General features: G+C 41.5%; 1 protein-coding gene across 1 annotated transcript in view; it reads left to right on the top strand.

Annotated features, from left to right (window-relative positions):
• The window catches only part of FAT4 (FAT atypical cadherin 4), a 352,940-nt gene extending 325,362 nt beyond the window's left edge, over positions 1–27,578 (top strand). The window contains exons 13-17 of the mRNA XM_075348774.1: positions 4,652–4,831; positions 9,150–9,274; positions 11,844–12,055; positions 15,649–15,910; positions 24,744–27,578. Of these exons, the coding sequence (XP_075204889.1) occupies positions 4,652–4,831; positions 9,150–9,274; positions 11,844–12,055; positions 15,649–15,910; positions 24,744–26,602 (2,638 nt within the window). The 3' untranslated portion in view covers positions 26,603–27,578. The remainder of the gene's footprint in view (positions 1–4,651; positions 4,832–9,149; positions 9,275–11,843; positions 12,056–15,648; positions 15,911–24,743) is intronic.
• Positions 27,579–27,888: the final 310 nt, after the last annotated feature.

Raw genomic sequence — 27,888 nt, 5'->3', positions numbered from 1 at the left:
ACCCTGATTCCAGTGATGTGTCATTTACTGGGCTGCTTAGTGTAGTTTTGATAAAATCACTGTTAGGCTATATTCGCACGCTGCAGTTTTTTTTGCACACAAATTGCAACCAAAACTGCAACCAAAACTGTACCTTGTCACAGAGAGAATGGAAGTGAAAAAAAAAACACTTGTAATGATGGTGCGTATTTGCCGCATTTTTACCAGGATTTTGCCATGTTTTTGTTAATGCATTTTTTAAAGGAGAAACAAAATTTGATAGGATAGGATAATTGATAATAGCTAGAATAGATAGAAAAAAATGAAAGAATAGCTAGACAGATGAATAGATTTAAAATCTAGAATAGATAGAAAGAAAGAACATATAGAATAGATAATAATAAAGAACAGATAGAATAGATAAAATGAAATAACAGAATAGCTTGATAGAGGTAGCTAACTTGGCCAGCTTTTTTTTATTTTTTGGGGGTAGAAAAACAATGTAGGGTCTCCTCCATTTTTCATAACCAACACAGGAACAGCAGCAGCTGCAGGCTTCAACCCTCAGCTGTCTGTTGTACCTTGGCTGGATATGAAAAGTAGAGGGGATCCCACTCTTTTTTTTTTAATTATTTGATTTTTTGTTTATTAAAAATGACATTTTTATAAAAACAGCCATGGTACAGCAGACAACTGGGGGCTGATATTATTAGGATGGGAAGGGCCATCATTATTTGGCCCTTTTCAGGCTATTAATAGCAGGCCACAGCCGCCCAAGAAGTGGCACATCCATAAGATGTGTCAATTCTGGCGCTGGGCCCAGCTCTTCCCTGGTGATTGCCCTGGTGCGATGGCAATCGGGGTAATAAGAAGTTAATAACAGCCCACAGCTGCTACTAAGCCCAAGCTTAGTGATGGCAGGAATCTATGAGACACCCCCCATCACTAATCTGTAAGGGAAAGTAGATAAACACAAACAACCAAAAATCCTTTATATGAAATAAACATATGCAAAATGCGAACAATTTGTAACCATATATTTTGACATCTCTTTTTCATCCCCTCATTGATTTTAATAGGTGACAAAAGTTAACAAAAACACAAAAAGAATAAACATGCTGCTTCTTTTTTGTTACAAATTTTTGTGAAAAAACTACTGACAAATAAACTGCAACGTGCGCACAGCAAATCAGTTTTTATCAGAGACTTTGCTGGGAAATCAAAAGTGAAAAAGCTCTGACAACAAAACTACACCAAAAACTGTGCCAAAAATGCGACAATAACTACAGCGTGCGCATATAGCCTTATATCAGCAGTAGATTATTATTGTAGGACTACTTGGCCTGCTGCCAGGTAGTCCTGCATATTCATGAACCCTGTGTAATTGCTAGATTTGCAGCAGAAAAAATATTGATTTTATCAAAATGACAGCAAACAGCTCAGTAAGAGACTCCACTGGAATCTGGGTCTCTGTCTGTACATTATACTGCTCTCAAATGAGGTAGCAAAATCCTGCTGATAGATTCCCTTTAAGGTTTGGCTCATCTTAGTGCAAGGTCCACCACAAGAGATTTCAAATATGGTTGACAGACTCTACAGCAGGGGTGTACAACAGTCCAGGGGCCACATTGCGATACTGAATCAGTCCCAGGGGCTGAATTGTTTTTTAAAGAGGTATTTACATGAATATATCATTAAAATCACCATTAGTACATTAATACATCACTAGATGCTCATTTTAAGTATTTGATGGGGATTTGGAGAGTTTCTGCTTAGTGTGTGAACACTAATTTAAACTGAGTTTTTGTAGCAGAAACTCATCAAGTCCTTCTCATAAAAATACTGAAAAAGAGATTTGAGATTAAGTTTTAACTTAGCCATAAATCATGTTATGGATTGCTACATGTATAGAAGATCAGAATAATTGTCAGGGCAGTATGCGTGCAGCACCAGAACCACTGTCAGCACATGACAATGACAATGTCAGCACATCAAGACCACCGTCACTAGAACCACCATTAGTACATGAATGCAGCATCTGATCACCATTAGTACATGCATACAGAACCAAACATAGTGCTGCAATGAATTGTAATGTCAGGTTAGCCCCACATACATTTGTATCATTTGAACGTACATTTGTACACATTTGAAACAGTATGTCCTTAACAATTGAAAAGGTATGCTGGTAGTTGTTGTTACGAGCCATCTTCAGACAACTGAACATAAGTATTGACGAGACATACCAACAATCACAAATAAACATTTACACCCAGTTACCTTATAGATGACCTCTTCTCTGAATGGAGTTGTTTCCCTCCCTTTTGTCTCCACATAGTACAGATGGCATGATGAGATTTCATGCTCAGAACTCATCTCTGCAGATTTACCTCTTCTCCGCCATCAGCAGCACTTCCCAATATGATTCCCTTAAAAATAAAGTATCATCATACTGGCCATAAATAAAAGTATCTCACATGCTGCACCCCTAAATTCCCCCTACAGTGCTTCCTGCACAAAATATCCCACTTCCCGCATGGCCCCATCTGCATAATATCCCCCTCTAACTACCCCTCTTCATAATATCCTCTCTTACTGTGCCTCTCCATTATATCCCTCCACTCTGTCCCTCTCCATAGTGTCGTTCCCCCACACAGCCCCTCTCTATAATGTGCCCTCAATATTGTCCTCCACATTGGCCATTCCTATAATATCTTCCCCACACTGCGTCTCTCCATATTGCCCCCTATCACTGTCCCTCTCCATAATACCCTCCACACTGTCCCTTCATAATATTCCTCTCCTTACAAAACACCTCTCCATAATATCCCCCCACACTGCTCTCTCCATACTGTCACCCCACGCTGAGCTACTGACACCATCCGACACACCCTCTCGGTCCCCGAAATATCCCCTCAAACTGCCCTTTTCTATAATATTCCAGTGCTCCTCACTATATTGTGGCACCTTTCACAATATCCTCCATATTGTGTGTGCCTTGGCACACATTCATTCTTCAGCTTCTCCATGGAACGCTTATCAGGGGTGACGTCCCTGATGCTTCTGCGGCACTGGCAGTGTGATGCCATCAGCAGTGTGCTGACCTCATCATGCAGCTGCACGTCAAGCTCTCCTCTGCTCTGACCCAGTCCTAGCACTCATGTTTTTCAATGTATTCGGGTCTGAGAGATGTAAACACATTTGAATATTAGAAGCAGGGTACGTTGACTCCTGGACAGGTCTGCGGCCTTGTATTATGCAGGACTGCTCTACAGCTAACATATGCACCTCACATGTTTAACCCATCAAATTTCCTTATTTCATATACAAACTGTTATGGGGCAATTTTCTTAGGAAGCCAAACATGCAAAGCATATGTTGGAGGATTTTAAGGTTTAGCGATCATACTAGTTCCATATATTTCGCATCATGTCCTGGTTATAATGAACCCAAGTAACAGTACTAGGCATACATTCCCTAATATAAACCAGTATATTAAACAGAATAAAGGGAACATATCACCTCCACAAATGCTGGTTACCTGCAAAGTTAGTGGTAATCTGCAGGAAAACAGAAGTTAAATGCTGCATGGAAGGCTTAATAGGATAGTGACTATAAGGAGAAATTAAAGTTTTATTCTTGCCACAGCTGCTTGCATCCAGTCATAGGAGTGGTGCAGGGAGTAGTTACAGTCACCGTACAATGACTGAAAGCCTGCTCTGTAGTGTTTGTGTTCAGCCTGTATGTGTAGGGCACAATGTCAGTCAATGTGTTGGGAGGTGAATAGAACATGCTCTCTGTGTATTAAACCATTACTGAAACCGCTCCCCTGCCTTGCCCCAATGACGGGAAGCAAGCGACTGTGGAGAGAATATAACTTTATTTTCTCCCTGTAGCCTCACTTCCAGTAAGCCAACCAGATATAATTTAAATGCTATTTACCTACAGAATACCACTATATCTGCAAGTATATAGCATTTTTTGGGGGGGTGATAGGTTTCCTTTAAATATCAACTAAAGAAATGTTTTTTATTAGGAAATAGTTACTTAATAAAAAGTCCTTATTGCAAAATATAATTGCTTAATCGCTTGGACTGTCATCTTCCTCAGTTATTTCTGTATCTCACAATTTAACTCATTATTTCAATACCATAATAAACTCAGTAAGGTCAAAGTTCCTGGATGTCTGCTCATGTCATTTTCTGACATCCTGAAATTGCATATCAGGAAATAATAAAATCAGTGAACCTATTAAGTGTCTGGTTGGTGTTCCTCAGAAGACATTAAGCATAGATATTAGTTGCGAAAGACTTAGTTTTTTCTCAAGAGTGTAACTTAGCGGGAAGGGAAACCAATTATCCGGTCTTCCTACTTAAAGTAAGAAGTTCAGAATCCCCCCTACAAAGTGTGTTCCCCATTGGCCCACCTTTACTTATTGATTATTGATCTTCCATCTGTTCACCTTGGCCTAAATATTATGTTTTTACAATGTAATAGTCTCAAAGGGTGAAAAATCAAGCTCAGTCATAGTATATATTACTAAAATTAAGGATTGTGTTAAAAAGTCTACTTTTCTTCTGTTCAGTCCAGACATGAAGGTGATTTATGCTATAATCATCAGTGCCTTAAAAAAAGTTATTTGGTTTGCAATGATTCTTCTTTCTTGGAACAGGACTCTGGATGTTCAGCCAAACAGAATAACAGTAGGAGGTATCAGATCCCTGGATCCAATACTACAAAGAAAAGGACAAGTACAAAGCCATGACTTTGTAGGTTGTATAATGGAGTTTGCAGTGAATGGGCGACCTCTAGAACCGAGCCAAGCTTTGTCAGCACAAGGAATCCTAGATCGGTATGTTTTAGAGACCACAAAATCAGATAATGTAATGATACATATACTTATTGCTTAATACATGCCCATAAATTTTAAAGTCCTTTGCATTATACAAGGATAAGGTTATATTGATCACATTACATTCAGTATTTGAGGTATCATCCATACTGCAATTCATAAACAGTGACCTGAGAAGACCACCCCCAGCCCAGACCATGTTCTGTGACAGATTTTCAGTTTCAACATAATATAGATAGTGTCCATCTTCTTTCTCAAAACCATCCCTTAGAAGACCATATTTCAGTACAATTTTTAGAAGTCGTTTCAAAGAGGATTTGCTGTATATCCATTGGTCTAAACATACAAATTATCTAGCATTTTGTGTTTAATTACAAATAGTAGAGGATAGAAGATCTCTTCTATAGAGTTTTCTTGAACGACGACGAGCTGGAAACAATTACCGCCCATTAATCATCAATAATTTCTTGATTGTGTTATCTTAAGCAATGCATGTTAACTCTAGATGCTCCAATGGGCCAGTTTTTGGTTGATTGCTTTAACCAAAAGTGAATTATTCCTATTTGCTTCAATAGCATATTATTTTACGTGACACCAATTCTAAAAGGTTGAACCGGTGGCGGTTTATGAGGCAATTTAGAGATCCAATTCTGTAGAATATGTAGTTGGCCAGGTTAATATTGGCTGCTCTCCCTGCAATAATTGAAATTACACCAGGAAATTGGCTTCATATAGCAGCATGTAGTCTCAAAATTACCCCACTGTCCAATAATAATCCTCTTGACATTTAATGATAATTGTCATCATGAATGGTGAATAATACAGCTTATAGAAAATCATTGGCAGCCCCTAGGCTACAGCTGAGCTACATGTGGTCTAGTAAATTAATTGAACTTCTGGCCACACGTATTAGTGGCCAAACTGGATAGATATTCTATTTTTCAAATTTTAGACTGTGTATCTAAATCTATGTAACATTAATGTAAGGAATATCAGATATCTTCACGTAATGCTTAAAACATTGAATTATTGCAAGGAATTAGGTAAAAGTCAAAGGCCTATAGAAAAGGGGTATGTGGTAAAAATGCAGTAGACTCTTATGTCCTGGGTGGCAAAACCTATTGCCATAATGAAGGGCCCACTTTGATCTTTTCCATAGCTCTGTCTCTTCCTTGTAGGCCATTGGCTTTATAACTATACTTATAGAATTGAGGTACTCAAAGCACAAATTTACCAACTTTTGTGCCCACCAACTACAACAATATTCCTTAAAGAAGCAAAGACGGGATATCGCCATGCAACTGTGGAAAAATCCAGACAAGATGTTAAGATGGTGATTTTTATTGTCGATGCGTTTATAAGAGCACTTTCTCTTTCTTCAGGAAAATTGTCACTTTTTCCTGAAGGAGAAATTGCTCTCTGAATGCATCAACAATCACCATCTTATCATCTTGTCTGGGTTTTTCCATGGTTACGCGGCGATATCCTGTTTTTGCATTTTTAAGGAATACTACTACCCCTAGGGATGCTGCAAAAACCGTCTGCACCTTCTCAGTAGTTCTGGCTTTCACAACTATCCCAGGTGAGCCTGTTTTTGTCTCTCCACTTCTCCACTATTCTCAGATAAGACCCTACTTAAGCTACTTTTTACTGTCTAGTTTATTGCCTTCCCAACTACAATAAGACATACCTTTCATTGGTGGGATCCAAACCTTTTTAGCAGACCTACCTCTCTTTGGCCATGGCCTTCAGATTTAAAGGGCAGATAGGATATATCATGTCATAAAGAAGAAGTGAGTTGATGTGCAAGTGTATTAAAATGCTTACAAGTCGCCATCTTCCCTGGTTTCCAATGATGCTCTGGTCTTCTTCTTGGTCACAAAACCTTAAAACAGACTTGATGGATCACACAGGGGTTTATGTATGGATCAGAAGTCACTTTCACAATGTTAAGGCCCCGTTACACGCAACGACGTATCTAACGATATATTGCCGGGGTCACGGATTCCGTGACGCACATCCGGCATCGTTAGCGACGTCATTGCGTGTGACACCAATGAGCAGCAGCCGTTAACGATGGAAAATACTCACCAAATCGTCCATCGTTGACATGTCGTTCATTTTCAAAAAATCGTTGATTGTTGAGAACACAGGTTGTTCGTCGTTCCCGAGTCAGCACACATCGCTATGTGTGACACCTCGGGAACGACAAACTACAGCTTACCTGTGGCCGCCGGCAATGAGGAAGGAAGAAGGTGGGCGGGATGTTACGGCCGCTCATCTCCGCCCCTCCGCTTCTATTGGGCGGCCGCTTAGTGACGCCGCTGTGACGCCGCACAAACCGCCCCCTTAGAAAGGAGGCGGTTTGCCTGTCACAGCGACGTCGCTATGCAGGTAAGTCCGTGTCATGGCTCCTAACGATATTGTGCGCCAATGGCAGCGATTTTCCCGGGATGCACAAACAACGGGGGTGGGTAGGCTCACTAGCGATATCGCTGCGTGTAAAGCCCCCTTTAGCCTATGGACTCTTGATCTGAAGTTCCATAGACTTAAGCCTGCTTTACACCATACGATCCAGCATACGATATCGTATGCGATCGTACCCGCCCCCATCGTATGTGCGGCACGTTCAATTTGTTAAACGTGTTGCACAAAAGAATAACCCCCATCACACGTACTTACCCGTCCATACCACCTCGCTGTGGGCGGCGAACATCCACTTCCTGGAGTGGGAGGGACGTTCGGCGTCACATCGACATCACGCGGCAGCCGTCCAATAGAAGCGGAGGGGCAGAGCTGAGCGGGACGTAAACATCCCGCCCACCTCCCTCCTTCCGCATTGCCGGCGGGAGCCGCAGGACACAGGTAAGATCTCTTCATCGTTCCCGGGGTGTCACACACTGCGAAGTGTGCTACCCCGGGTACGATGAACAACCTGACGTTCAATTTTTAGGAAATGAACGACGTGCATGCGATGAACGTTTTACCGTTCAATCGCAATCGCACGTAGCTGTTACATGCTACAATGTAACTTACGATGCTGGATGTGCGTCACTTATGTGACCCCGCCGACACATCGTAAGATATATTGTAGCGTGTAAAGTGCCCTTTACATTGAAGGAAGTAGCTCCACCCTACACAGTAGTCCTTCTGTGAGGTCACAAAGAAGAGAACCCAGAAGAGGACTGTAACTGCTCTGGAAATGGGAAATCAATTGGTATTTTAATACACCTGCATTTTACCGTATCTCATACATAAGTAGGACAATTTATGGAAAAGGTTATTTAATGAAACTGATTTTTTAAAACTAGCTTTATGCCGGCGTCACACGGGACGATTTATCGTGCGATCACATTAGCGATTGCACCCGCCCACGTCGTTTGTGCGTCACGGGCAATTCATTGCCCGTGTCGCACAAAGTCGTTAAACCCCCGTCACACGCACTTACCTCCCGTATGACCTCACTGTGGGCGGAGAACATCCTCTTCCTGAAGGGGGAGGGATGTTCGGCATCACAGTGACGTCACACAGCCGCCGGCCAATAGAAGCGGAGGGGCAGAGATGAGCGGGACGTAACATCCCGCCCACCTTCTTCCTTCATAATTGCCGACGGGACGCAGGTAAGCTGTGTTCGTCGTTCCCGGGGTGTCACATGGAGCGATGTGTGCTGCTACAGGAATGATGAACAACCGGCGCGCAGAAGGAGGACCGACATTTTGAAAGTGAATGATGTGTCAACGAGCAATGATAAGGTGAGTATTTTTGCTCGTTAACAGTCGTTTGGAGGTGTCACACGGTACGATATATCTAACGATGTCAGATGTGCGTCACTAACGACGTGACCCCGACGACATATCGCCCGATATATCGTACCGTGTGACGCCGGCATTAGACTTATAGAAGGAGTGCTCAGCCAAAAGTGGAGGTAGTCACTACCCCCAAATGTATACCGAAAAAACAAATCTGTTACTACTGAAACATCTATAGTCTCTGATAGCGCAGCATATAACTCCCTATACATAGTGCAATATGGGGTGACGTATTACACCATGGGTGGCTACCGTAGATTCAAACATTTGGTGCAAAACTCTGTAGAAATACAGCTGAAATGAAAATGGTAGCCAGTCAAGAAACGTATAAGAGAAAAGAATGGAAATTCTCTGTGTCAGATTAGTTACCAGTATTCCATAGAAACCAATTCAAACCATGATCACATTTCACTAATGTTAAAATCATGTTGTGTAACTAAGAAAACAAGCTTTGCTCAGTTGCTGCATTTTTATAATTCTCGTTTCACTTTTCCTATTTTTGTATGTAGGTGTCCAAGATTAGAAGGAGCCTGTACTACAACTTCTTGCCAAAACGGAGCAACCTGCGTTGATAATTGGTCCTGGCAGCAATGTAACTGTAAAGATGGCTTTACTGGAAAGCACTGTGAAAAGTGTATGTTAAGTTTTACACCACTTTATAATAACCTGACTTCACTAGAAAAATAGCCTAAGTGCTCACAATATAAAGTCATGCGTTTTATATGCTGGTTTTATGCTGTTCCAATTCTAAGTGTTATCATATACACTACAGGTGTTTCTATGGGTTTTCCACATTTGAAACTGAGATTTTATACATCAGAGAAGTCGATTGATTAATGTTTTAAGGTTTATTCACTGACAGGGATAAAAATAGCCCTTTTACTATTCTGCATTCCTGGTATGTACAACTTAGGGCCAAGTTTTTTTTTCTTTGTTTTGTTGTTTTTTTTTTTTTAAATCTGTACATTTTAGTAGAGGTCAGAGTTTTGATAAACATGTACACATTCATTCCTTACTTTTTTTCTGAACCCTCTTATCCCAAGATTATTGGCACGAGACAGCCATTCTTGAAAAAAATATATTTTGTCCGCAAGTGATTGTGATGTAAAGTCCAGTCTGTCCAAGGGTTTGTTTGCATGTCGCAATAATGTATTGAATAGAGAAATTGGAGTCCTTAACCTCATCCCAACCCGACAATTTCCCATTTTTGCGTTTTATTCCAAGACCATTAACTTTTTTATTTTTCCAGTAGATATGTTTTATTATGGTATTATGGCTCCATTCAACTTTTTTTTTACATTTTGCCCGCTTGGTTGTAGAATCCAAAAGAAATGCAATTAAGGTGTTTTTATTTTTTTTATTCTCATTTAATCAATTTTTTATTTTGATAGACCGTATTTTTGCAGACATGTATGCTGTCCGGCAGTGATAATCTCCTGCTGATAAAACACTCATTGCATTGAAACAAAAGCACACATGGACACATTGCTGTAATCAGTGTCTCAGCCCCTGCATCATGCTGTCGTTCAGATTACATAGCAAAAACCTCCTGACAGATTCCTTTTAAGGTTTTCCAGACACAACATCAAGTCCCAATGTCTTAAATTGTGGGAACATGATATAGGCTCTTGAGGAATCCCTCCTGTTGCTGTCTTTCGGCAAACTTCAAGGAATCCTAGTACCCGAGGTGAAGAAACACAGTTTTAAGTAAAGGATATCTTGGAGCATCTTAGGTGCTTAATATGGCTCCAAAAGAACTGAGAGTCCTCAGTGGTTGATACCTTTTAATGGCTAACTGAAGATATGGTAATAATTGCAAGCTTTCGAGACTACTCAGGTCTCTTCATCAGGCTCAATATAACACAAAATCTGAAGAGTCACATATTTATACACAACAGCACATAGAATGGAGCAGTAAATAAGACAAGTTATGTGAAACAGAACTATCAGTAGGGGAAGGGGACAAACTGTTGTGGCCATAAATATTACAGCAGTTCATAGATAAGCAGTGTGAAAGTTTTATTGTCCTCTGATTGGGGTCTGGTCCAGAGTTGTGATGTCCCCAGATGCTATGAGGAGCACATTTCCTAATTGATGTAAAAATCCATAAATCCATGTGGCACATTCATTCCTGCTCTGAATGTGTCAAAGATCATAAATATGTATCTCTTCAGATTTTCTGTTATACTGAGCCTGATGAAGAGACCTGAGTAGCCTTGAAAGCTTGCTATTATTACCATCTTTTTAGTTAGTTATTAAAAGGTATCAACCACTGAGGACTCAGTTCTTTTAAACAATTTTTTAATCTCTACTGGCTAAGGCTTCTGCCACACTCACGTGAAATTCACGCACGTGCCGAGAGACACGTATTTTCCCTGCGTGTTGCGTGCAGGTAAGTACGTGTCTCTGGTACGTGCGTGACACGTGTGTTCTACGTGTGCTATCCGCGATAGCACACGTAGAATCGGTAATTATTATACTCACCTGGTCCTTCCTGCTGTCCGCGCTGCTGTCCGTGGTGCTGATCCTCGGTCTCCAGCCCTCCCGTCTCCCCGCTGCTGCTGCTGCCAGGCAGTGAAGTGAATATTCAATGAGAATAATGAGCGGCGGTCGGCAGCAAGAGGCAGCAGCGGCAGAGACAGGAGGGCTGGAGAAGGTGAGTTAATGTTTTGTTTTTTTTTCACTGACATGTGTGTTTTCTCCGGCGCGTGTCACACGGGACCGCATCCACACTACACCCGTGTGGTACGGGTGCGGGCCGTGTGACACCCGTGCTGCCGGAGAAAACACTGACATGTCAGCGCTTTGAAAATCGCACACACGTACAAACGCACACGGACACACGTTCCGTGTGGTTTTACGTGTGTGTGCCTGCTACCATAGGGTAGCATTGCTGAACATGTCTCCGTGCCGCCGGTACGTGTAAAAAATGCCAAACACGTACCGGAGGCACGGATGTGTGGCGCTAGCCTAACACGGTACAAAGATATATTTGACATGTAATATAGCTTCTTCAGTCTAAAAATTCAGAGGAATATTTCAGAGTTCCATAATTTGACATGGCATTTACCTATGGTATACTCGACTTATTTTGTGCCAATTCTACTTTAATGTATTTATTGATGGTAACCTTTAGATGTTTAATTATTTAACTGTTTTTCTTATTAAGTTTAATTCCATTGCATTTGATTATTTTTTTTTAGATATAAGCCCAGACACTGCCCTATCCATTGAAGGTAAAGGTTACCTTGAATACACCATAAGCCAGGCCAAGAAAAGAGAGTATCTTTTAAGACACCGTTATATGGATTCAGATACTATGTACGTAAATCAATTGGCAATAAAGTTCAGGACCAGAAGTGACAATGGTATTTTACTTCAGGTTCATGAAAGCAGCAATTACACTATGATAAAGGTATGCATTTTTTTGTTAAAACATATTTTATTAATGATACAACTTATAACTTGTTTCCTAATTCAAAACAAGTCTTGTTCTTTAATATTAAGTTAATGGCGTTGTCTGCTTTGTACAATCCAACATACACATGATTTACAAAGATATAAGCAGAAATTAGAGAACAGGAATCCCCAACTCTGGAAAAAATTGGGCAGAGCAGATAGGTACATTGTAGGAAAGATGAGCATTTCTATAATAATACTGTTATTCCAGCTTCTTGAACTTAGTGCTTTACAGTCATATGAAAAAAGTTTGGGCACCCCTATTAATGTTAACCTTTTTTCTTTATAACAATTTGGGTTTTTGCAACAGCTATTTCAGTTTCATATATCTAATAACTGATGGACTGAGTAATATTTCTGGATTGAAATGAGGTTTATTGTACTAACAGAAAATGTGCAATCCGCATTTAAACAAAATTTGACCGGTGCAAAAGTATGGGCACCTCAACATAAAAGTGAAATTAATATTTTGAAGATCCTCCTTTTGCAAAAATAACAGCCTCTAGTCGCTTCCTGTAGCTTTTAAGGAGTTCCATGATCCTGGATGAAGGTATATTTGACCATTCCTGTTTACAAAACAATTCCAGTTCAGTCAAGTTTGATGGTCGCCGAGCATGGACAGCACGCCTCAAATCATCCCACAGATTTTCAATGCTATTCAGGTCTGGGGACTGGGATGGCCATTGCAATTGTTCTTCTGCATGAATGCCTGAGTAGATTTGGAGCGGTGTTTTGGATCATTGTCTTACTGAAATATCCATCACCTGCGTAACTTCAACTTCGTCACTGATTCTTGCACATTATTGTCAAGAATCTGCTGATACTGAGTTGAATCCATGCGACCCTCAACTTTAACAAGATTCCCAGTGCCGGCATTGGCCACACAGCCCCAAAGCATGATGGAGCCTCCACCAAATTTTACTTTGGGTAGCAAGTGCTTTTCCTGGAATGCCGTGGTTTTTTTGCCTCCATGCATAACGCCTTTTTGTATGACCAAACAACTCAATCTTTGTTTCATCAGTCCACAGGACCTTCTTCCAAAATGTAAGTGGCTTGTCCAAATGTGCTCTTGCATACCTCAGGTGACTCTGTTTGTGGCGTGCTTGCAGAAACGGCTTCTTTCGCATCACTCTCCCATACAGCTTCTCCTTATGCAACGTGCGCTGTATTGTTGACTGATGCACATTGACAACATCTGCAGCAAGATGATGCTGCAGGTCTTTGGAGGTGGTCTGTGGATTGTCCTTGACTGTTTTCACCATTCTTCTTCTCTGCCATTCTGATATTTTTATTGGCCTGCCACTTCTGGGCTTAAAAAGAACTGTACCTGTGTTCTTCCATTTCCTTACTATGTTCCTCACAGTGGAAACTGACAGTTTAAATCTCTGAGACAATTTTTTGTATCCTTCCCCTGAACAACTATGTTGAATAATCTTTGTTTTCAGATCATTTGAAAGTTGTTTTGAGGAGCCCATGATGCCACTTTTCATAGGAGATTCAAATAGGAGAACAACTTGCAAGTGGCCACCTTAAATACCTTTTCTCATGATTGGATACACCTGCCTATGAAGTTCAAAGCTCAATGAGGTTACAAAACCAATTTAGTGCTTTAGTAAGTCAGTAAAAAGTAGTTAGGAGTGTTCAAATCAAGAAATTGATAAGGGTGCCCATACTTTTGCACCGGTCAAATTTTGTTTAAATGCGGATTGCACATTTTCTGTTAGTACAATAAACCTCATTTCAATCCAGAAATATTACTCAGTCCATCATTTATTAGCTATATGAAACTGAAATAGCTGTTGCAAAAACCCAAATTGTTTTAAAGAAAAAAGGTTAACATTAATAGAGGTGCCCAAACTTTTTCATATGACTGTACATACAGAGTGTTGCTGGGCAATTTCTGCTGCAGCTAGTTGTCTCACAGCCACATAAAGAATAGCAAGGAGTTTGATGTGAGACATGGATGAACTCTTCAGAAACAAAGAGAGGAGTTCTTAATATATTTTTCAGTTTTATTTGTAAGGCAAAATAGGATCAAAGAATAGGAAGATATTAAAGGTAGATTTACTGATATATTTAATTTTTTGTGCTATTTCTTTTTAGTGTAAAGTTCAGGCCAAAATATGTGGAACATTTTCTCTAGTTGCTATTTTTCTAGTTTCACAATGTCTTGTCTGCTACAAAATATATGATAATCCCTTATACCCTTTTATCTTCTACAACAGTCTCTCTGTTGTGTTCCCCGTGAATTCCTCAGATTAAGCCATATCTAATTTTACATTTGGTCTTTTCTTAAATTTGTTTAAAGATGGCAAACAAGTTACAGACCTTGACGAGTGATTTAATGCCAGAAAAGTGTCCCTATCTTACTCCCTTTAGCATTAAAAACACAAGTCTGCAGAACTTACCTCTCCCTGAAGAACCTGATAACTTCAGTCCCTGGCGATGGCTCAGTCAGGCTTGTCATAATTCTAAATGAGAGCAGCAGTAATGCTGGCAAAACACTTTATTAGACAGATCACTAGCCAACAGTTCCCGAGATTTCTGGGATGCATCCCAATATACATATCTATTCCTATCTATAGGTATAAGAAATATATACGAGTGGATTATATACATATATATTGAGTAAAAAAGCACAATATTCTGAAAGATCAAACACTTTCCATCCATGACTATTTGCACGGTATAAACTGATTGATGACATAGGGAAGAGTATGTTTAATCTCAAGCTCAAGTATGTAAATGAACAATTTAAGGGGAATTTTGTTGAAAAAGAGCATTTGGGGGTCTGCTCAATAATTTCTAGTAGAATTTAGTTCACATCTCAATATATTACAATATAATCATATTTGGGAGTACAGTATGAGAAGAAGCTGTCTAGGCAGGACATGGCAAGAAACAATGGAGACCAGCTGGCCCTCAAGCCACAGATGGGACAGCTACATAAAAAGCCACTAAGTGCCTTCTGTACAAGGTTTACAATGAACAATGTGTATTCATTTATCTACCACCTTGCCCTTAGCCCTCAATAATTTACTTGGATAGATGGAAAAAATGTCAAATATGCCCAAAATGCTTTATTGCTCCTAGTCTACCAGATTATACTTTTTATTAGGTGAAGCAGAAAATTATCAATTTAAATGCAATGCATTCTGTTTCTGATTGACTAAAGACTACGTAGCTAACAAAGAGCAGTGGAACCACAGTAGACCAATTAACAGCTCTTTCAGTTATATAAGATGATTATAAAATGCATAGAAATGGTTTTATAAACCCGTAAAAAATTATAGCTATTTAGTTACACATGTATATCTTCAAATTGAATATATCTGCATCGTAAGGTTAAACAGCTTTGTGACTTAGTGGAAAGGTTATTTTTTCTTATGATCCAAGAATTTAAATATATTTTTCCAATGTTTTTTGAGTCTAATTACCTTTCATAGCCATGGTCAATTTGAGCTTTGATTAGGGAAATGTAGCTTTTAAGGTCAAGGAGGTAAGAAATTAAAAAAAAAAAACATTAATGTTCTATGTTTCTCAACTTAGGTGAAGAATGGCAAATTACATTATACATCAGATGCAGGAGTTTCAGGGAAAGTAGAGAGAAACATCCCGGAAATGTATGTAGCCGATGGACGATGGCACACTCTTCTAATGGAGAAGAATGGATCGCTAACTACCTTGTCTCTGGACAAAACCTACAATCGAGATATTCATCATGTCACACAAGACTTTGGAGGTCTCAATGTTCTTACTCTTCAACTTGGTGGATCTCCATATGGACAGATATCTCAAAATAATCAGAATGGTAAAAGCACATTTTATTTCTGTAGTCCTACCTAAAATGATTTTTAATTGAATGGAATGATATAAAAAGGCTTTAAAGAATTTAAAATGTTTGACATTTACATAATCGAACATTGGTAGAAAACTTTCATTTATAAACAATAGAAATAAGCATATCTTTCACAATTCAAATTCAGCTTAATTGCTTAAAGGGGTATTCCCATCTCTAAGATCCTTTCCTAATAGTATGAGTAATATTAGTAATACCTAAAATTATAAATGATTCACTATGTCTCTTACCTCATCTTTTTTTAACCAAATTCGAATGTATTGAATAGAGTTGACACAAATCACATTCCCACAGTAAACTTAAAGGGGTATTCCCATCTCCAAGATCCTATCCCAATATGTAGTAGGTGAAATAATAATCATATTAGCAATTACCTAAAATTAGAAATGTAGTATAGTTCTCCTGATATTGGTCCATTGCAGGGACCTTAGGAATTCATGCTTACGACCACGCTTATAGTCCAATTTTGGACATTTATTTCATATCAATTGAACGCTATCTCTGCTTCTGAGGCCACCATTCCATTTCATATGGGGCTCCATTCTTGAGATAGCTGTTAAGTCCTAGTGTTGGAACCCACATCTATCTGCCCTCTTTCAGTCATTTTTATATTGGGAAGTAATAGTTTGGGGTTTTGGGGGATCGGATAGAAGAAGTGGTGTGGGCTTTCTTAGTTTTAATACTTTGTTTTATTTGTTTATAGCTTATTATTTTTTTTAGTGCACACATTGCGGCCCCCATAAAGGCATGAATTATACTTTTTTTGTAAAAAAAAAAGGCTGATCCTCCCTGTACTTGTGGCTGATATGTTAGCCTACACAGTGCTTTGAAAAAGTGTTTATTCCCTGTGAACCTTTCCACATTTTTTTCAGGTTATACCAACAAACTAATCCCATATTTTATTAGGATTTTATGTGATATTCCAACACAAAGTAGCAAGTATTTGTGGCATGTAAAGAAAATGATACCTGGTTTTCTAAATATGTAAAAAATAATATAAATCTGAAAATTTTGACATGCATTTTTTATCAACCCCTTAGTCAATACTTTGAAGGACCACTTTTCTATGCAATTATCTTATTTTTCGGACTATAAGATGCACTGGACAAGAAGACGCACCTAGGTTTTAGAGGTGGAAACAGGAAAAAAATGAAAGCAAAAAATGTGATGACTAGTCTTCAGTTTCGCTTAGTCCTAGTCGCTTTTAAAGTACCATATGTATTTGTTTGAAATGTTTCAGGGTAAAATATACGTGGCAGAAGTCATACATCCAGTATGTTACGGGGGGCTGTCTGATAATAACCTAAAGGAGTATCAGACAGTCAGGGTCCACCGTGCAAAGACTTTGCTGCAGACTATGGCAGAGTGCAATACCTCTGTTAACTCACAGAAGGATACAATAAGTAAGTAAAGCAATTCCTCCCTTACTTGGAGGGTGTGTGGAATGATCTCTGTTAATAAGCACAGAGACAAAGGCAATGTGTGCGAAATGGCACCTACCTAGGTCCGCTCTTCTAGTGGTGCAAAAGAGACGAACAGCAGCGTAAGCCGCACAAAGCTCCTACCTGCGTTCGCTCCACTAGTGTGCGAGGACACGAACCACTAGATATGGCACCTGCCTAGGTCCGCTCTTCTAGTGGTGCAAAAGAGACGAACAGCAGCGTAAGCCGCACAAAGCTCCTACCTCTGTTCGCTCCCCTAGTGTGCGAGGATACGAACAACTGCCAGACGCAGTATAAGGAACGTTACCCTAGCGGCAACGTCCACCTACGAGTCGAATCACAAGGCCCAGCCAGACCATATGCCTCAGGCACCTGCCTATGTCCGCTTCCCTAAGAGGTAAGGATACGGACAGCAGCCGAAGCTGTAAGGTATAAGAACGCTACCCTGCCGGTAGTGCTCACCTAGCATAGACAGAGGAATGCCTAGAGGAACGCGCACAGAGCGTCTACTCTTATGCATGAACCAAGAGGACTGAGCACCATGCGGCGTGTGTCAGGGTCTTATATAGACTCTGTGCCTCATCCAAGATGGAGGACACCAGAGCCAATCCGCTGCCAGAACGACAGGAGTGACGTCATGCTGGCCTATCACCGAGCAAGGCGTCACAAGCACATGACCAGCGACCAATCGGCATAGAAGGTGTCAGAGACATGTGACCTCGTGTCAGCGATGATGTCACCCGCACATGTGCAATGGCTCCAAGATAGGACTTAGTCTCCGGCGCTCGCACATGTGCAGTAGCAAGAAATCTGGACTTAGTCTCCAGCGCTCGCACATGTGCAGTAGCAAGAAATCTGGACATAGTCTCCAGTGCTCGCAGCAACCGTAACAGTACCTCCCCCTCAAGGGCCCCCCTCCCAGCGACGCAGGTAATCGGCAACTAAGTCGGGAGCATGGACAGCCTCCTCAGGCTCCCAAGAGCGATGTTCCGGGCCATAGCCCTCCCAATCTATCAAGAAGAACCTGCGCCCTCTAACCATCTTAGAACCAACTATGGCTCGTACCTCATAGCTAGAGCGAGAGGAATCAGAGGCAAGAGAGTGCACTTCACGAGCGTGAGGTAAAATAGCCGGCTTTAGCAGTGAGACATGGAATTTGTCATGAATCCTAAGATGGACAGGTAACTTCAATTGGTAGACTACAGGATTTACTTGTCGAAGAACCTCATAAGGACCCAGGAAGCGAGGAGCAAATTTGACAGAGCTCACTCTAAGTCTCACGTGTTTTGCAGAGAGCCACACAAAGTCCCCTGGAGAAAAGACAGGAGACGGGCGACGAAACCGATCGGACACCGTCTTCATACGGTCCTTAGCTGCTTGGATCGACTCTTGAGTCCGATCCCAAACCTCTCTGGCATTAGTTGCCCAGTCGGCCACAAGAGGAGGAGGTGCAGCAGCGGAAAACGGTACCGGTACCCTAGGGTGTTGCCCATTATTGAGTACGAACGGTGTCTGCCCAGTGGCCTCAGCCAGCGAATTGTTAAGGGCAAATTCTGCCCAGGGTAGGAGGGAGGATCAGTTATCGTGGTTCTCAGCAACAAAGTGTCGAAGGTATATAATCATAGATTGATTGGTACGTTCAACCAAACCATTGGTCTCCGGATGGTATGCCGAAGAGAGATTCAACTCAATTTGCAGAAGGCTACAAAGATCTCGCCAGAAACGGGAAGTAAATTGCGGGCCTCTATCACAAATGATACGATCTGGCATCCCGTGAAGCCTAAAGACATGCTTGAGGAATAGTTTGGCTAGTACCCTGGAAAATGGGATTCTCGATAACGGTACGAGATGAACCATCCGGGAGAAATGGTCCGTAATGACCCACACAAATCTATGTCCCTGTGAACATGGAAGATTACCCACAAAGTCCATACCTACCACCTCCCATGGTCTATCTGGCACTGGTAAAGGATGCAAGAGCCCAGCCGGTCTCTGCCGTAATGGACGGTTGCGAGCACACGAGTAGCAGGAACCAACATATCTCTTGACGTGGCTGGCTAAGTGTGGCCACCAATACCACCTCTCCAGTAACTCTCGTGTCCGCCTAATACCAAAATGCCCACCAACCTTTGAGGTGTGGGCCCATGACAGTATATCATTCTGTTGATCAGGCGGAACAAAGGTCTTGCCCGGTGGGATTTGGTCTAACGTCACAGGGGAGAGCGTATGAAAAACCCTGGAGGGAAGGATAAGACGAGGTTCGTCAATCTCTTCCTGGGTAGAAAGCATAGAGCGAGACAGGGCGTCTGCCTTGTTATTCTTACTCCCAGACAGATAGTTGATGGAGAAGTGAAAGCGGGAGAAAAACAAGGACCAGCGGGCTTGGCGAGGATTCAGACGCTGAGCGGTTTGTAAGTACGTCAGATTCTTATGGTCTGTATAGACCTGGAAAGGATGTTTCGCTCCTTCCAGCAAGTGACGCCACTCCTCCAAGGCTAATCTCAAGGCGAGCAGTTCCCTATCCCCAATGGTATAGTTTCTCTCTGCCGGTGAAAAGGTTTTAGCAAAGAAGAAACACGGCCTTTTTCTACCTGCACCGTTCTTTTGATACAAGACCGCACCAGCACCCACTGAAGAGGCATCAACCTCTAAGAGGAAGGGCTTACTCTCTTCGGGTCTTTGAAGAACGGGAGCAGTTGAAAAGTGTCTTTTTACTGCCTCAAAAGCCTGAGATGTCTCAGTAGACCAGGCTTTGGGATTAGCACCTTTCTTAGTCAAGGCCACCAAAGGGGCCACCAAAGTAGAAAAATGGGGTATGAACTGCCTGTAATAATTTATGAATCCTAAGAAGCGTTGCACCGCCTTCAAGGAATGAGGTTCGGACCATTGCAGGACAGCAGAGAGCTTCGCAGGATCCATAGCCAGGCCCTCTTGTGAGATAATGTAACCTAAAAAAGGCAATGAGGACTGCTCAAATACACATTTCTCGAGTTTAGCAAACAATGAGTGCTCCCTTAAACGGGAAAGGACACGAACGACATCCTGACGATGAGTCTCCAGATCAGGAGAAAAAATCAGGATGTCGTCCAGATACACCACTACAGAGGATTACAGTAAATCCCTGAACACATCGTTTACGAAGTCCTGAAATACTGCGGGTGCATTACATAAACCAAAAGGCATGACGAGGTATTCATAGTGACCGTCTCGGGTGTTAAAAGAGGTCTTCCATTCGTCACCCTTTCAAATTCGTACCAAGTTATACGCACCCCGCAGATCCAACTTCGTAAAAACTTGAGCTCCTCTCAGTCTGTGAAAGAGCTCCGAAATTAAAGGTAATGGGTATTTGTTCTTTATTGTGATTGTGTTGAGACCCCTGTAATCTATGCAGGGACGCACATCACCCTCTTTCTTCCGAACAAAGAAAAACCCAGCTCCCGCGGGAGAGACAGACTTACGAATGAACCCCTTCTCTAAACTCTCTCTTATATAGGTCGACATGGCCTCCGACTCAGGTATCGACAGGGGGTAAATCCTGCCTTTAGGTGGAACCGAACCTGGGATAAGGTCTATGGCACAGTCATACGGCCTATGGGGTGGAAGAACCTCAGCACCCTGTTTGGAGAACATGTCAGCGAAATCCAAATAGGGTGTAGGTATGGGAGAGAGATCAGTTGATGCAACCGCAACGACCTTAGGTGGTAAGGGAAGACATCGGGACTAACATTTCGAACCCCAACTAATAATGCTGTCAGACTCCCAGTCAATGTGAGGAGCATGAGTCCGAAGCCATGGAAGACCCAGAAGGACGTCGTCTATACCCTCAGGCAAAACAAGAAAATAAATCTCCTCTATGTGACCCTGAGACAGGGAAAGGCGCAAGGGAACTGTCCTCAATGTAATGGAGTCAGACAACATAGTTCCATTAACAACACGGACAGGAATAGGCGCCTCTAACATGATAGAGGGAATATTGTGTCCCTTTACAAATCCTGAGGACACAAAAGTCCCGTCAGCTCCGGAATCCACAAAAGCCATAATAGGCCATGTATTCTCAGATAACAAGAGCTGACCTGGGATACAACACTTAGAGGGTGCAGAAGACGTCTCTAGTAACCCCCCTCTAATGGTTACTAGGCCAGGGAGTTTCCCTGACGACTAGGACACTTGTTGGCATAGTGCCCAGCCTGACGACATACGTAACATATAGGAGGACCAGACTTGCGTAGTCTGGAGAACGTATGACCTAACTCCATAGGAGTGGGAGATGTTTCAGATGCTGAGGAAGATGGTAGTGGACCCTCAACAACTGGAATAGCCCGATGCTTAGGGCGTGAGGAAGAGACCTCGAGTCTATGTTCCTTATGGCGTACATCGATCCTCGTTGCTACTGTGATCAAGTCCTCCAGAGAAGCAGGGACCTCACGAGTAGCAAGAGCATCCTTGACATAGCCTGCCAACCCTCTCCAGAAGATAGGAATCAACACCTTCTCTGGCCAATCTAGTTCTGCCACCAGAGTTCTAAAAGCAATGGCATAAGAACTAGTGGATAACGAACCCTGAGATAGATCTAACAGTCTCAGGGCCGCATCATGGGTAACCTGCGGACCCATGAATACCGCCTTAAGAGCATCAAGAAAGTCTTGATGTCTCAGAGTAACCACATCAGAGCGCTCCCATAGGGGAGTCGCCCATTCTAAGGCTTTGTCCTGAAGTAAGGAGATGATAAAGCCTACTCTGGACCTCTCCGTAGAGAAGCGAGAAGAGTTGACCTCTAGGTGTATCTGACACTGACTAATGAAACCACGACATGATCTGGCATCGCCAAAATATCTGTTTGGCAGAGCAAGTCGAGGATCATGTGCAGCTGTCACCATGGTCTGAGGTTTATCCTCTATACTCTTGAGCCGTGACTCAAGTACTTGTATGTAACGATGTAACTGCTGATATTCTGCCATAACTGCCAGACCCTTGGCTCAGTCCTAATGTTACGGGGGGCTGTCTGATAATAACCTAAAGGAGTATCAGACAGTCAGGGTCCACCGTGCAAAGACTTTGCTGCAGACTATGGCAGAGTGCAATACCTCTGTTAACTCACAGAAGGATACAATAAGTAAGTAAAGCAATTCCTCCCTTACTTGGAGGGTGTGTGTAATGATCTCTGTTAATAAGCACAGAGACAAAGGCAATGTGTGCGAAATGGCACCTACCTAGGTCCGCTCTTCTAGTGGTGCAAAAGAGACGAACAGCAGCGTAAGCCGCACAAAGCTCCTACCTGCGTTCGCTCCACTAGTGTGCGAGGATACGAACAACTGCCAGACGCAGTATAAGGAACGTTACCCTAGCGGCAACGTCCACCTACGAGTCGAATCACAAGGCCCAGCCAGACCATGTGCCTCAGGCACCTGCCTATGTCCGCTCCCCTAAGAGGTAAGGATACGGACAGCAGCCGAAGCTGTAAGGTATAAGAACGCTACCCTGCCGGTAGCGCTCACCTAGCATAGACAGAGGAATGCCTAGAGGAACGCGCACAGAGTGTCTACTCTTATGCATGAACCAAGAGGACTGAGCGCCATGCGGCGTGTGTCAGGGTCTTATATAGACTCTGTGCCTCATCCAAGATGGAGGACACCAGAGCCAATCCGCTGCCAGAACGACAGGAGTGACGTCATGCTGGCCTATCACCGAGCAAGGCGTCACAAGCACATGACCAGCGACCAATCGGCATAGAAGGTGTCAGAGACATGTGACCTCGTGTCAGCGATGATGTCACCCGCACATGTGCAATGGCTCCAAGATAGGACTTAGTCTCTGGCGCTCGCACATGTGCAGTAGCAAGAAATCTGGACTTAGTCTCCAGCGCTCGCACATGTGCAGTAGCAAGAAATCTGGACATAGTCTCCAGTGCTCGCAGCAACCGTAACACAGTACCTGATACATTGTGCCTGGATTCAGGATTTTTTTTGCCTATATCATGCTGCATTCAGATGAGATAGCAACAATTTGCTGACAAATTCCCATTAAATAGTGGGCAAACATGATTGCCCCAGCCACTGGAATAATGTGGGCAACCTTTCTCCTGCCTTCTGTGACTCCTCTCCACTGCTGCCCCACAGCAATTAGGAATACTACATCCAGATTATAAGACACACACCCCACTTTCCTTCCAAATTTTTTAGGAAAAAATGTATAGTCCAAAAACTATGGTACTGCTGCAAGTCTTTTAGGGTATGTCTCTACCAGCTTTGTACATCTAGAGGGTGAAACTTTTGCCCATTCTTCTTCAAATAGCTCTATTCCAGTGAGATTGGATTAAGAGCAGCTCTGAACAGCAATTTTTGAGTCTTGCTACAGATTCTCAATGGGATTGACTTGTCTGGGCTTCGACTGGGTCATTCAAACACATTAATATTCTTTGATTTAAAGTATTCGATTGTAGCTCTGGCAGTATGTTTAGGGTCATTGTCCTGATGGAAATGGGATTTCTTATGGCTTGCCTTCAAAAATAACTTTCTTATTGCCACTCTTCCATAAAGGCCAGATATGTGGCAATACAACTAATTGTTGTTCTGTAGATATATTATGCTAGCTGAGCTGTGGATTTCTACAGTGGGACCATGGGCCTATTGGCTGCTTCTCTAATCAGTGCTCATCTTGCTTGGGATATCAGTTTAGATGGACGGCCTTGTCTTGGTAGGTTTGTCTCCTCCTCAGCCATACTTATTCTATTTTTGGATGATGGGTTGATCAATGCTCCATAAGACATCCATAGCTTGGGCTATTTTTTATGATCTTACCCTGATGATGCTGTTTGATGTATAATGTTTTAGAATATATTTTAAAAATATTTCGAAAACTATCATTTCTTTTACACTTCACAAATGGATGCTACTTAGTGTTGGTATATCACATAAAAACCTCAATAAAATACATTTAAGTTCACGGGGCATGAATACTTTTTGTAGGCACTGTAAGATGCAGCCTCATGAGATGCACTGCGGAGCAGAACAAGGACTGACAGGACCAGTTGCTCTTGCAGCTACCTGGGATGTGGCGATCATTTGATCATTGGCACAAGAGCAAGAAGCGTCATAGCTACTTTCTGCACTGCATACATAGCAACAAGATTCTTGCTGAGCCATATTATAGGTTGCCCATAGGTTTAACATTGTCAGTTGGTCTGCAAGTGATTAAAGTATATTAAGCTAAATTACCATTTTAATAATTGTGTTCTTTTATTACATACTGTATGGACTAAAAATGGAAAACAGAAAACTAAATGACGTAAAGTAAAATAATTAGTTGCTTTTTGACATACTAAAATGTTCTTTTCCTATTTGCAGGCTTTGATGGTTGCATTGCGTATGTGAAATATAACCGGGAGAATCTTCCATTCAGTGGAAAACATGATATGGTGCACATATCTAAATCAGAGTCATCAGTAAAACTGGGATGTAGAGGTCCTAACATATGTGCCAGTAACCCCTGTTGGGGTGACTTGATGTGCATAAATCAGTGGTATGCATATAGCTGTGTACCCCCTGGGGATTGTTCCTCAAACCCTTGCCAAAATGGAGGAAGTTGTGAACCTCATTCCCAATCTGGATTCAACTGCATCTGTCCTGAGACACATACTGGAAATTTCTGTGAATCAGTTCTCGCTTGTCTTGGTGTGGTTTGCCCTCAGGGTAATGTTTGTAGGAGTGGATTAAATGGAGGATATATGTGTACTCTAATATCAAATACTGAACAGCTATCTCTCCCACTTTGGGCTGTACCAGCAATTGTTGGAAGCTGTGCTACTATTCTTGCTCTACTGGTCCTTAGCTTAATTTTATGTAACCAGTGCAGAGGAAGAAAAAATAAAGTGCCAAAAGAGGAGAAGAAACCAAAAGAGAAGAAGAAAAAGGGAAGTGAGAATGTAGCCTTTGATGATCCTGACAATATTCCACCATATGGCGATGATATGACAATAAGAAAACAACCTGAAGGGAACCCTAAACCTGACATTATTGAAAGGGAAAACCCATATCTAATATATGATGAAACTGATATACCACACGGCTCAGAAATTATACCTAGTGCACCTTTAGCTATGCCTGATGCAGATATAGAGCATTATGATATTGATAACGCCAGCAGTATTGCTCCTTCTGATGCTGACATTATTCAACACTACAAGCAATTCCGGAGCCACACTCCTAAATTCTCTATTCAAAGACATAGTCCACTTGGCTTTGCACGACAATCCCCATTGCCTTTGGGTGCAAGTAGTTTAACATATCAACCAACCTATGGACAGGGTCTTAGAACTGCTACACTTGGCCATTCTGGTTGTCCACCTCCAAATGCTTTGTCTCGTCATAGTCCAGCACCATTTTCCAAGTCTTCAACATTTTACAGAAGCAGTCCAGCACGAGAACTACATCTTTCATCATTAGAAATGCATAATGATGTCTGCCAGCCTGGTCTTTTTAATTACGCAACTCGTCTGGGCAGAAGGAGCAAGAGTCCTCAAACAATGGCAGGCCATAGCTCCAGGCCAGGAAGTCGCCTTAAGCAACCTATAGGACAGATTGCCATAGAAAGTGGACCCCCTGTTGGCCTTTCAATAGAGGAAGTTGAAAGACTTAATACTCCCAGACCAAGAAACCCTAGCATCTGCAGTGCAGACCATGGGAGATCTTCATCAGAGGAGGACTGCCAGAGGCCTCTTTCAAGAATAAGGAATCCAGCTGATGGCATTCCTGCTCCAGAATCATCATCAGATAGCGATTCACATGAGTCCTTCACATGCTCAGAAATGGAGTATGATAGAGACAAGCCAATGGTGTACACATCAAGAATGCCAAAATTAACTCAAGTTAATGAGTCAGATGCAGATGATGAAGACAACTATGGTGCTAGATTAAAGCCACGGAGATATCCAGGCCGCAGAGGTGAGGGTGTGGCTTCAGGAGCTCAATCCCCAACAGCCACTTTACCAGCTGATAGCACATTACCTATGAAGCTATCCCAGCAAGCTAGCAATTTCAACTGGGACAATCTATTGAACTGGGGCCCAGGGTTTGGGCATTATGTAGATGTTTTCAAAGATCTAGCTTCACTACCAGAAAAGGCCTCAGCACATGTAAATGAAGAATTAAAGGCAAGTCCATCGAAAACAGGTTCTGAAAGTGGAGAAACAGAACAATATGTCTAGATATCACATAACTGGATTGTTGAATTGCAAATGCTTATGACAGTCAAACATTATATGTTTGTTTACAACGAAACGTCTCCATTTTAAGAACCGGCCAGTGCAGTCTAAAATTTAAGGAGACATCTTCACAATAATAAACATATTGCTGCTGGAAAGGACTGAAATGTATTTAAAGCAATTGTGTTCATTATTCAATTTATCTGCATGCATTACACTTTACAACCTTATTTCCAGCATGCACAATGTTAAGTAGACTTCCTACTTTTAACTGGTCCATTGTGATACTCGTGGATGTTATAATTGATGTTGTTTTTCTCAGTTACGTTAATAATACAGATGTAGTACTTCATTTTTGGAATTGCTCTGAATGGAAAGGTGACATTGAAAGCTAGATTCATTCTCTTGGAACTTCTAATGTACCTAGACTATAACATTACAGATGTATAATAGATAACTCAAATATTGGCACATGGGTGATAAAAAAAGGGATTATAGCAGATTCAAGATGGTTACAAACAACATAAGATCTTTCTTACATTGATTTTACAAGAAAAACAAAAATAAATTGGTTGAAAGAAAGTTTCCGTCTTAGTAAAATTGAGACATATTTCAAAATTTCATTCGTTACTTTCAGAAGATTTATTTTTGTAAAGACTTTTCCAGACGCTCACTAAAAATGGGAAGTAAGTTGTTGAAACCTTGATACTAGTTTTTACTAAAATTCTTACATAGAAATTTGTACGTTGAGATTTGAACTTCACTTTTGTGATACTTTGTACTGTGGAACAATTTTTTTTAAAAGTGCTTTTACCTGATCTGTTTTTGATATTGGTATTTTTCCTATGCTGTATAGTTTTCTTACTTTCAGGGAAGGCAAGAAAATGCTTTTCTGTAAAATCTGTTACTTGTGTAACATACATATTTTTCAAATTTTGATACAATTGTAACATATCAGTATGCTTTTTTCTTCTTGTAAATGTCAATAATAAAATTAAAATATTTATTTAAAATATTGTGTTTGTAAGGTAAGTTACTTTTGTATTTTGCATTTAAAATATACTTTACAAGAACTAACTAGTCACCAGAGATAAATATGCTGTAATAAGACACACCACCATCTTCTCCGGTATTCTGCACCATTCTAGTCCTGTTCGGAGTGGCGTCACCAGTCTTTAGACTAACTGGATCACTCTTTGCTCTATTTGTGAGCTCGAAGTCTCTTTTACGTTGCAAGCCTATAAAGTCTTGTACTGATGCACTATTTTATTATTATTATTTATTATTAT

The sequence above is a fragment of the Anomaloglossus baeobatrachus genome, chromosome 1, assembly GCF_048569485.1.
Source record: "Anomaloglossus baeobatrachus isolate aAnoBae1 chromosome 1, aAnoBae1.hap1, whole genome shotgun sequence".
Lineage (NCBI taxonomy): Eukaryota > Metazoa > Chordata > Amphibia > Anura > Aromobatidae > Anomaloglossus > Anomaloglossus baeobatrachus.
Note: the sequence above shows the minus strand (reverse complement) of the source record. Positions and strands in the feature narration are given on the sequence as shown.